Consider the following 12,385-nt stretch of genomic DNA (forward strand, 5'->3'; position numbering starts at 1 on the left):
CACACTAAGAAGACAGAAATATAATTAGATCCACTGCACTATTTTTATATAGCCTCATTGTCCATTACTAAGTAATCCAACCAAGGATAGAACAGTCTGCCTATGAATCCAACCAAGGATGGAACAGTCTGCCTATGAATCCAACCAAGGATGGAACATTGTGCCTATGAATCCAACCAAGGATGGAACAGTCTGCCTATGAATCCAACCAAGGATGGAACAATCTGCCTATGAATCCAACCAAGGATGGAACATTGTGCCTATGAATCCAACCAAGGATGGAACAGTCTGCCTATGAATCCAACCAAGGATGGAACAGTCTGCCTATGAATCCAACCAAGGATGGAACAGTCTGCCTATGAATCCAACCAAGTATGGAACATTGTGCCTATGAATCCAACCAAGGATGGAACAGTCTGCCTATGAATCCAACCAAGGATGGAACAGTCTGCCTATGAATCCAACCAAGGATGGAACAGTCTGCCTATGAATCCAACCAAGGATGGAACAGTCTGCCTGTGAATCCAACCAAGGATGGAACAGTCTACCTATGAATCCAAGCAAGGATGGAACAGTCTACCTATGAATCCAAGCAAGGATGGAACAGTCTGCCTGTGAATCCAACCAAGGATGGAACAGTCGGCCTATGAATCCAAGCAAGGATGGAACAGTCTGCCTGTGAATCCAACCAAGGATGGAACAGTCGGCCTATGAATGTACATATATACTGGCACAAATCAACACTGTAACCTAAAACTTAAAAATGCTGGTTTTGAAAAAAAAATTTTTGCATCCTAAAAACAAAGCTTGCTTCCTTTTGGCCTCTTAAGTCAGGGCTTTTTTTTCTCAGAGAATAGGTGCAGGTTCCCCCCTCTTAGTCACGCCTTGTCTCTGCCCCCTACCCACCTCCAAGTACTGTCCCTTGATTTTACCTCCTACCCACCTCCCAGTACCGCCCCTTTTAGAGAATGCAGAACAAGGTATCATTTTGTGGTGCTAAGTAATTTGTATGGATTTTGTAAATGCTAACCAGAAAGGCAGTAAAATAGATGCCCTGCAGCTAGCAGCAATGGAACAGTCTGCCCCCAGCAAGAAAAGACCCACCCCTACCCCAGCAAGAAAAGATCCACCCCAGCAATAATACACCCCAATCAGCAAAAATAGATCTCCCAGTAACCAGCAACAATAGACCCCTCCATCAACAGTAGATCCTTCTCAACAACGATACAGTAAAGGAAATAAGTATTTGATCCCCTGCTGATTTTGAATGTTTGCCCATGGTGGAGAGTTTGGAATCTGATTGTTTGATTGCTCTGTGGACAGGTGTCTTTTATGCAGGTAACAAAATGAGATTAGCAGCACTCCCTTTAAGAGACTGCTTCTAATCTCAGCTTGTTGCCTGTATGAAAGACACCTGGTAGCCAGAAAGCCTGCTGAAATGATAGGGGATCAAATACTTATTTCTCTCATGAACATGCAAATCAGTGCATCATTTGTTAGACATGCATTTCTTTTGAATTTTTTGTTGCTTTTCTGTCTCTCACTGTTACAATACACCTTCCATTCGATTTTTAGACCGATCATTTCTTTGTGAGTGGGCAAACATTCAAAATCAGAAAGGGATCAAATACTTATTTCCTTCACTGTAGATCCCCCACCAGCAAAAATAGACCACCAGCAGCAACAGTAGACATCCCCTACAACAATAGACCTCCCAAGAAACAACAGATCCACCCAAGAGACAATAGATCCCATAGCAGCCAGCAACAATAGACCCTCCAGCACACCCCAGGGTACTGGAACTCCTCCTACATACAAAGTTTGTGCAGAGTTTTGTACTTGTAGAGAGTCTATACCAGCCCTTCTCAATTTTTTTTCCATGGAGAAACCCTTGGATTAACTTTCAGAGCTCAGGGAATCCCTGCTGATAATTACTATGCCATAGTTCATGGCGCATTAGCGTGATGGTCAGTGGAGAGAAAGCTTCTTACATTTATGGTAATTTGGCAAGAATCCCTCTGTACAGATAGCTATAAAGATCATTGCTGACAGTTATTATTCATCTGAGAGACAGACGTTGCTTATTGCTCAAGGAACTCTTAGCAACTGCTCAAGGAACCCTGGCTGAGAAAGGCTGGTCTACAAGGCCAGCTGAGATACGTTCGCAAGTACTTTCTATGAAGAGGATAAGAATTCTAATGTTGGCTTACAAAAGTATATCAGCGATTGGGACAGGTTTTCTAAACTACATATTTGATTGTTTCCCATAAATGGTGCCAACCAGCAGTTTTTGGGGCCACCTACAGACTTAAGACATCATCTGATTTGGCCAAAAATGCTTTAAAGCCCAAATCCAGGATATTAGCAACTCCCCCCCCCCCCCAAATAAGCATTAGTATGAAAATAAAGCCTATCCAAATGCCCGTTTTACTTATCTTAGGCCACAGTCATTTAGCAATCATTCTCATTACTTTCTGGGGTCCTTTGAGTGTCCATGTTACTACTTGTACACTGTGGACATCTCCTATTGGTGGGTGGAGACAACACTGCCAGTGGTAGAATCCACTCTCATACATTCCAGAGGCAGGAGGACACACAAAGGCAGTGAGGGGGCCAGTGACCAAGAAGAATGAGCAGGCAAAAATGGCTGGTCCCCAGGTTAGGAGATTAGCTTGGCTCATAGAGGACATTGTCACATTCCCCCATTACTCTACAGGATGACTTAGGAGGAGATGTTTGCAAACACGACACGACACGAGGAGTAAGGTAATTGAAACTTTATTTTTTCCTGGAATTTGGGCTTTAACTGAACAAGAATCAGACTCCAAAAATATGCTTGGAGAATGTGATTTTCATACACTACTGTATTAAAGGGGACCTATACAGTGGAAGTCATGCCACCAAAAAAGTCAAGGGGATGGAAAAGGACTACTCACCAGTATTGCTACTAGGCTTCCTGCAACTGATCTGTTCCCCATCACTGATTTGCCATGCCTTTTTCCATGCTGTGTCTGTGGAAGTGGCCTTCTTTGTAGAGGAACAGGGCTTTGTTTGTTCATGCCAAACATGTTTCCCCAATGAGTAGTGAACTGATAGTAATAAAGCAGCAGGAGAGGTGGAGGAATCACCGATTCACAGCAAAAACAAAGCAAAAGCAGTGAGATCCTTCCACTGAAGGTCCTCAGGTACAGCTTCCTCTCCAGCACCCTTCAGAAGAACAGTGAGCTGCACAGCAGTACCATCACCAGCTGTGACTACAGAGCTCAGGAAGACACGACAGATCTCATGTGAATCGTGGGCTTTGGAGGTAGGAATGGGCAGGATATGCCTTAGAAGCTCTCACCTGCAGATATGCCGTTATGAGGTTATAGGAACAGTGGTGCCAAGGCAATATCACATATCAAGAATTGCACTGCTACTTTTTAGAAGGCAAAAGGTGAATTTTTAGGCTGTTACTCAGCTGCAATTAACCTTTTTATATATTTGTATGTTTTGACTATGGGTCCATTTTTAACTCTTTCCTAGAAACCTATTTAAAAACAATTAAAAATGAACTGACGAAGCTGCTAAACAGTTTTTTCTTGGGAATAAGAAATGTTATTCTTGGCACAAAACACTGCGATAGTGACATGACAAAGCTAATTAACCTTATTAAGTGTGATGCCCTTGTGGCAGCTAATAAGCTGTCCTTTTTGAACACAATGTTATATACTCCAGCGCTCAGAATGTATTCTTTGTCCTTTGCCAGATTTAATGAGCTGTTAGTCAGCGGACAGTACAAGGCTGCGGCTCTCTATGCAGCTCACAGTCCCAGGGGCATTCTCAGAAATATAGAAACCATGGAGAGGTTTAAAGGTAAGAAGAATCTTCTACTTTTTGTACTGCCATGATAAACCATAAAAACTGTGTAAGGAAATATTGCAGTAAAACTATCATTTCCTCATAATGGACAAGCAGGTTTACTTGACCACAGGAGCGCTTACTTACCCACACTGCACTGCTCCCTCAGCCAAAACAATGCTTGAAAAAAAAAAGTGCTGGAGCACTATTAAAATGAGCCGAATTGCATGACATCACTACACTACGGCCTACATTTTATGAATGGGCTGTAAAAAAGCTATTTTATTTTTTGAGGAACACAGGAAGTCTTTCACTTTTTGGGTTATATGGCCACCTACAGGAGAATTGGACACTGGCAAACAAAAGATGGTAGGCCAGCCAGGATAACCCCTTCTACCACCAGTATGCCTCATTCTTTCTTCAGCTCTGCTGCTTTTTTTCCTAGCACCTTTTTCTTACTGTTCAAGATCTTTTTCTTTAATAAAGACACTTCTTTACACCGCTGCTAGAGCTGATATTTTCAATTGCAGCTATCTGGTGCAGCCAGTTCGGTATGGTTTGAAAGTAACCTCCAGGCCCTGGGGTTTGCATAGACTGCATTCCAGATTTTGCTTCAGTAACAATTTAGTCACAGAGTGTATTCCAGGTCCAGAGCCACTGGCATTGCCTCCAGTCTTTGAAGACACACATTGTGAGTAGGCTGGAACACTAGGTCACCAGGTCAAACACCAGGAGCTACCTCAAGTACATAGGTTACTGGTTGGCTTTAAAATTCCCTGTTTCCCATGCCGAAGGGGTTAATTTTGTGGGCCTGATTGCTGATGTCACCTGCTGGGTAGAGTGTTGCACATGAAACCTGCATCTAAGATGTGTATGGTCTGCTTGGTCTTTGAGGAGCAATGTCTCTTCAGTTCTACTCTTCATGCCATTATCAAGCTACTGGTGGCAAGAGTACCCATCTTTCTCAGTTGAAGCCTAAGGGACAGACTACAAAGTATTCTACCACTTTATCAGTTATGAAACATTGCTATCTTTTCTCCATTCCTGCACTATCCACATCCAGACCGCCAAGCTTGGCTCCCAGCTCACGGACAAAGTCTGAGGCTCAGTGTTTGTCAAACAGACAACCTTTCTCAGCCATGAAAGCTCTTCCCCATTTTCCAGAGTTTGGGGACATTTGGTATCCTTTGTGAACACTTGGTGCTTACATCTCAAACACCTTGGTGCTGAAAGTTGTATACAAAGGCTACAAGCTGGGGTTTTGCTCCCTAACCTCTTTCTTGTTTTCTCACCTCCAACCTTCCTCGTCAGCATATAAATGAGTCTTCTCGATCAAGATGTCATTGCCCCAGTTTCAGTGACAGAATGGTTTCAAGGGGTTTTACTCCAACCAGTTTACAATTTCCAAACCCAAAGGGGGCATTCACCCCATCTTGGATTTAAAATCACTTGTAGGCAGGTGCAGTCTATTTTCTCCACTGCAGGTGGCGCTCAACCACAGCGACACTACAAAGGGAGAGGGAGTCAAGAGGAACATACTCCTACATGGTTTCCTGGGTCACTGGGGAAGTGATCCAGATGGATGCTGCTGCCCCATATAGCTCTGGCGGCTGAGTCTATTTAAGACCATGGCTTCCGGGCTTGGCATGCATTTTTGCGAGTGGGTAGTGTAGGGACAGGTCACTCATTTGTCAGGGACAGTGAATAGCGGTAGGGAGAGATTCCAGATGAGTAGGAACACGCTATTGTTCCTGGAATCCTCTCATTTGGGTACAGGTTGCATTCTGCCCTCCAAAACAGACACTGTTGGCACACCTGAGACTTGCACAAATCCACATTGCCGTTTCATCCTGGGAGTGTTCCTTGTTGGGTGCCTTCGCACCAGGCTGAAGTTTGAACTTTTGCTTTAATACAAGTTCTGTTTGCTGCACCTCCCCACGCACTAAATGTCTATTTTTTTCAAACCCATCCCTCAATTGGGCTGTTTTTGGATGTCCCAAAGGTAAGGATCTTCCTGCGTCCCCTGATGGACTAGAAAAGAATTGAATTTTTGTACTCACCCTGAAATATTGTGGGCATTAATGGAAATAGGTCTTAGTTTACGATCATGTTCTCAGCAGTGCTTGTTACTATGCTGAAGCATGCTGGTAAATCAGATGGGTTATTCTGGGCTCGTCTACAGGCTTATTTCTCAGTGTCCAGGCCCGTTGAAAGTGGCAGGATAACCCAGAGGTGAAGGACTTCCTGTATCCCTCAATGGAATGAAATGGATTTTGTGATAGGTACAAAAATCCTATTTTCCTAATGTAATAAAGTAGCAAGTGCATTTATGGATATATATTGTACAGCAATTTTAATTTGTGAACATTTTTTCTTCAGCCGCTAAACATTTTAATGATTGTGCAATGGGAATGTCATCATTTTGTATTGGGAATGTCATAACTTCATTTCTATATTTTCTTGTTACAGCTGTTATACAGCCTAAAGACCAGGATCCTCCTTTGCTGTTATTTTTTGAGGCTGTCATTGGCTCCAGTAATTTGGCCAGGCATCCTGTTAATGCAGCACTCACACTGGAGGGAGTTAAATGTGCTTTAGCCAACAATAAGGTAGAACTAGTCGTTCATTGGGTAACTCAACAAAGGTAAGAAATACTATAAAATCCTTGAATGCATCTTATATATTTTATAATGTGATTGTGGGCTTCACAGCCCTCTGTTTTATAAAGTGTTATCTGGACCCCCGGTGTGGGCCTTATATGTGTATTCCTGTGTTTCTGTATGATGCTTCCTTGTTCTCGGTTGTCTGATGTCACTTTGTATCATATGATTTGTAATGGTTTGTATGTTTCTTTCACCGTGTTTAACCAGTTGCCGACCGCAGATAGCGGCCGGCAAGTTCTGGGAGGGCGTCATATGACCCTAAAACCCCGCCCCGCCTCTCAGCTTCTGAAACCTCTAAAGGGTCGGGAGGCGCCGGCACCAAGGGGTTAAAAAAGTTGCAAATAAAACAATTAGAACAAAACAGAAATGAAACCCTTGCCATCTAGGCTCTAACTAAACAGCACATATTCCTTTCCTAAAGGTGAAGGTTTTCCCAATCACCAAAAAAAAGCCTAAAACTTTTTCTTACTCCTACAGAGCGGTTTCCACATGTAGCTCCCTCAGGTTTTGCTTTCTGAGTCCCAGGCCAGAGCCACCTCTTGCTCCAGTCCTTCCTTATTTATCCCACCTACTGCTGGTCACAAGTGGGAAGCAAAATCTGTCTCAGATCTCACACCACCAAGGTGGCCCAGAAAACCCAAACCAGATTTCATCTTAGTTTTCTACATATGAAAGCATGCACGGTGATACACAGCATCCCTCATTTACCTCGTCTTTCATTATGTCACACTTCCTATTGTGCAAAATAAACATTTCTGGACGTTAGTTTGTTAGTCTGGATGAAAAAAGACAAAAGTCCATCCAGTTCAATCATTAAAAAAAAAAAAGTTATAATCCTATACCCACAGTTGATCCAGAGGAAGGCAAAAAAAAAAAAAAACCCAGCAAAGCACGATCCAATTTGCTCCTGCAGGGAAAATAAATTCCTTCCTGATCCCCCAAGAGGCAATTGGATATTCCCTGGATCAACTTTACCTATAAATGTTAGTATCCAGTTATATTCTGTCTATCCAAGGAAGAATCCAGGACTTTTTTTAAAGCAATCTACTGAGCTGGCCAGAACCAACTCTTGAGGGAGTCTATTCCACATTTCCACAACTCTCACTGTGAAGAAGCCTTTCCGTGTTTGGAAATTACATTTCTTTTCCTCCAGACATAAAGAGTGTCCCCTTGTCCTCTGTGATGACCTCAGGGTGAATAACTCTACACCGAGTTCACTATATGAACCACTGATGTATTATACATGGAGATCATATCCCCCCTTATGTATTATACATGGAGATCATATCCCCCCTTATGTATTCTACATGGAGATCACATCCCCCTTATGAATTATACATGGAGATCATATCCCCCTTATGTATTATACATGGTGATCATATCCCCCCCCCTTATGTATTATACATGGAGATCATATCCCCCCTTATGTATTATACATGGAGATCATATCCCCCCTTATGTATTATACATGGTGATCATATCCCCCCTTATGTATTATACATGGAGATCATATCCTCCTTATGTATTATACACGGAGATCATATCCCCCTTATGTATTATACATGGAGATCATATCCCCCTTATGTATTATACACGGAGATCATATCCCCCTTATGTATTATACATGGAGATCATATCCCCCTTATGTATTATACATGGTGATCATATCCCCCCTTATGTATTATACATGGAGATCATACCCCCCCTTATGTATTATACATGGTGATCATATCCCCCATTATGTATTATACATGGAGATCATATCCCCCCTTATGTATTATACATGGAGATCAAATCCCCCCTTATGTATTATACATGGAGATCATATCCCCCCTTATGTATTATACATGGAGATCATATCCCCCTTATGTATTATACATGGAGATCATATCCCCCCTTATGTATTATACATGGAGATCATATCCCCCCTTATGTATTATACATGGAGATCAAATCCCCCCTTATGTATTATACATGGTGATCATATCCCCCCTTATGTATTATACATGGTGATCATATCCCCCCTTATGTATTATACATGGAGATCATACCCCCCTTATGTATTATACATGGAGATCATATCCCCCCTTATGTATTATACACGAAGATCATATCCCCCCTTATGTATTATACATGGTGATCATATCCCTCCTTATGTATTCTACATGGAGATCACATCCCCCTTATGAATTATACATGGAGATCATATCCCCCTTATGAATTATACATGGAGATCACATCCCGCTTATGAATTATACATGGAGATCATATCCCCCTTATGAATTATACATGGAGATCATATCCCCCCTTATGTATTATACATGGTGATCATATCCCCCCTTATGTATTATACACGGAGATCATATCCTCCTTATGTATTATACACGGAGATCATATCCTCCTTATGTATTATACACGGAGATCATATCCCCCTTATGTATTATACATGGAGATCATATCCCCCTTATGTATTATACATGGAGATCATATCCCCCTTATGTATTATACATGGAGATCATATCCCCCTTATGTATTATACATGGAGATCATATCCCCCCTTATGTATTATACATGGAGATCATATCCCCCTTATGTATTATACATGGTGATCATATCCCCCTTATGTATTATACATGGTGATCATATCCCCCCTTATGTATTATACATGGAGATCATATCCCCCCTTATTTATTATACATGGCGATCATATCCCCCCTTATGTATTATACATGGCGATCATATCCCCCTTATGTATTATACATGGAGATCATATCCCCCCTTATGTATTATACATGGCGATCATATCCCCCCTTATGTATTATACATGGAGATCATATCCCCCTTATGTATTATACATGGAGATCATATCCCCCTTATGTATTATACATGGAGATCATATCCCCCCTTATGTATTATACATGGTGATCATATCCCCCCCTTATGTATTATACATGGCGATCATACCCCCCTTATGTATTATACATGGAGATCATATCCCCCTTATGTATTATACATGGTGATCATATCCCCCCTTATGTATTATACATGGAGATCATATCCCCCCTTATGTATTATACATGGAGATCATATCCCCTCTTATGTATTATACATGGTGATCATATCCCCCCTTATGTATTATACATGGAGATCAAATCCCCCTTATGTATTATACACGAAGATCATATCCCCCCTATGTATTATACATGGAAACTATATCCCCCTTATGTATTATACATGGTGATCATATCCCCCCTTATGTATTATACATGGTAATCATATCCCCCCTTATGTATTATACATGGTAATCATATACCCCCTTATGTATTATTCATGGAGATCATATCCCCCCTTATGTATTATACATGGCGATCATATCCCCCCCTTATGTATTATACATGGTGATCATATCCCCCCTAATGTATTATACATGGAGATCATATCCCCCCCTTATGTATTATACATGGAGATCATATCCCCCCTTATGTATTATACATGGAGATCATATCCCCCTTATGTATTCTACATGGAGATCATATCCCCCTTATGTATTATACATGGTGATCATATCCCTCCTTATGTATTCTACATGGAGATCATATCCCCCTTATGAATTATACATGGAGATCATATCCCCCTTATGTATTATACATGGTGATCATATCCCCCCCCCTTATGTATTATACATGGAGATCATATCCCCCCTTATGTATTATACATGGTGATCATATCCCCCCTTATGTATTATACATGGAGCTCATATCCCCCCTTATGTATTATACATGGTGATCATATCCCCCCTTATGTATTATACACGGAGATCATATCCTCCTTATGTATTATACACGGAGATCATATCCCCCTTATGTATTATACATGGAGATCATATCCCCCTTATGTATTATACATGGAGATCATATCCCCCCTTATGTATTATACATGGAGATCATATTCCCCCTTATGTATTATACATGGAGATCATATCCCCCTTATGTATTATACATGGAGATCATATCCCCCCTTATGTATTATACATGGTGATCATATCCCCCCCTTATGTATTATACATGGCGATCATACCCCCCTTATGTATTATACATGGAGATCATATCCCCCTTATGTATTATACATGGTGATCATATCCCCCCTTATGTATTATACATGGAGATCATATTCCCCTTATGTATTATACATGGAGATCATATCCCCCCTTATGTATTATACATGGCGATCATATCCCCCCTTATGTATTATACATGGTGATCATATCCCCCCTTATGTATTATACATGGTAATCATATCCCCCCTTATGTATTATACATGGTGATCATATACCCCCTTATGTATTATTCATGGAGATCATATCCCCCCTTATGTATTATACATGGAGATCATATCCCCCCCTTACGTATTATACATGGTGATCATATCCCCCTAATGTATTATACATGGAGATCATATCCCCCCTTATGTATTATACATGGAGATCATATCCCCCCTTATGTATTATACATGGAGATCATATCCCCCCTTATGTATTATACATGGAGATCATATCCCCCCTTATGTATTATACATGGAGATCATATCCCCCCTTATGTATTATACATGGTGATCATATCCTCCCTTATGTATTATACATGGTGATCATATCCTCCCTTATGTATTATACATGGAGATCATATCCCCCCTTATGTATTATACATGGAGATCATATCCTCCCTTATGTATTACACATGGAGATCATATCCCCCCTTATGTATTATACATGGTGATCATATCCCCCCTTATGTATTATACATGGAGATCAATCCCCCCCCCCCCTTAATCTCCTCTTCTCAAGGATGTACACTACACAAAAAAAAATGAACTAATACTAATACTGTAGCTGCTGACTTTCCCTATCGATAGATTTTTATTGAAACTTTGTTTTCAAGAGATACATTTGTGAACGCTATCATGTGTACAGGTAGAGGCATGAAATCAATGGCTGACAAGTCAAAAGCGGTTGTGCATTAAATAGAAAAACCTGTAACAAGCAACAGTGTGTCAAACTGTACATTGATCATGTTATTACAATGAAACAATACGGGTAACAGGAGAATATCCATACGCCTATATCATGGAATCAGGCATTGGGAAATAAGATATCAGTGTACTAAGTTCACTGAGCAAAGGATCAAGCAATTAAATACATATAAACAAACTACAAATCGTCCCTGCAGAAGAGCCCCAAAAAAATGGGTGGGGTGGGGGAATGAAAGAGAGAAAAAAGGGGGGCGTCAAGAGAGTTTGTACCTGAGCTCCAGTATCTCAGTGATTATAGCAATGTGTAACTGGTTGTTGACATAGAAGGGTGGGCACGTTGGATCTATGAGGTCCATATTTTAACACATTTCTCATTTCACATTCTCAAATGAATTCTGGATAGATTTTCATTGATACAAAAGAAATCTAGGTGGTGGTGAACTTCTGTAAAAGGTATGAACTGTTGTTTCCAAGCTTTCGCTATGGTTTGTTTTGCCACCAGTAATACATAGGTAGCCAGTTTAAAATGGTATTTGATAAGGCCTGGGGGTTTCAGGTGCAGAAGGACATGCCATGGGTCTTTTGGGAAGGGGCAGTTTAATAATGATTGTAGGAGTTTAAGGACGTTTTCCCAGAACCAGGAGAGCATGGGGCATGTCCTCCATATGTGGAGGATGTCTACAAGAGTAGAGCATCCCCTGAAGCAGGAGCTGGGGGCAGATGGATGAAAATGTGTCAGGCGGGACGGAACCAGATACCACCTCGTGACAGCTTTAAAGGTCGATTCAATGGTGAGAATATTAATGGGGCAGAAAGTCAATGTAGTCCAAATTTGTGACCAGGAACACCTATCCTTG

General features: G+C 41.1%; 1 protein-coding gene across 2 annotated transcripts in view; it reads left to right on the forward strand.

Moving 5' to 3' along the window:
- The window catches only part of CLHC1 (clathrin heavy chain linker domain containing 1), a 66,607-nt gene that overhangs the window by 37,239 nt on the left and 16,983 nt on the right, over window positions 1–12,385 (forward strand). For both annotated transcript variants that reach the window (XM_089663917.1, XM_089663918.1), the window contains exons 8-9: window positions 3,749–3,855; window positions 6,310–6,484. In XM_089663917.1, coding sequence (XP_089520043.1) covers window positions 3,749–3,855; window positions 6,310–6,484 — 282 coding nt within the window. The remainder of the gene's footprint in view (window positions 1–3,748; window positions 3,856–6,309; window positions 6,485–12,385) is intronic.

This window comes from Staurois parvus, unplaced genomic scaffold, assembly GCF_062004578.1.
Source record: "Staurois parvus isolate SC_StPar_1 unplaced genomic scaffold, SC_StPar_1.0 ptg001798l, whole genome shotgun sequence".
Classification (NCBI taxonomy): domain Eukaryota; kingdom Metazoa; phylum Chordata; class Amphibia; order Anura; family Ranidae; genus Staurois; species Staurois parvus.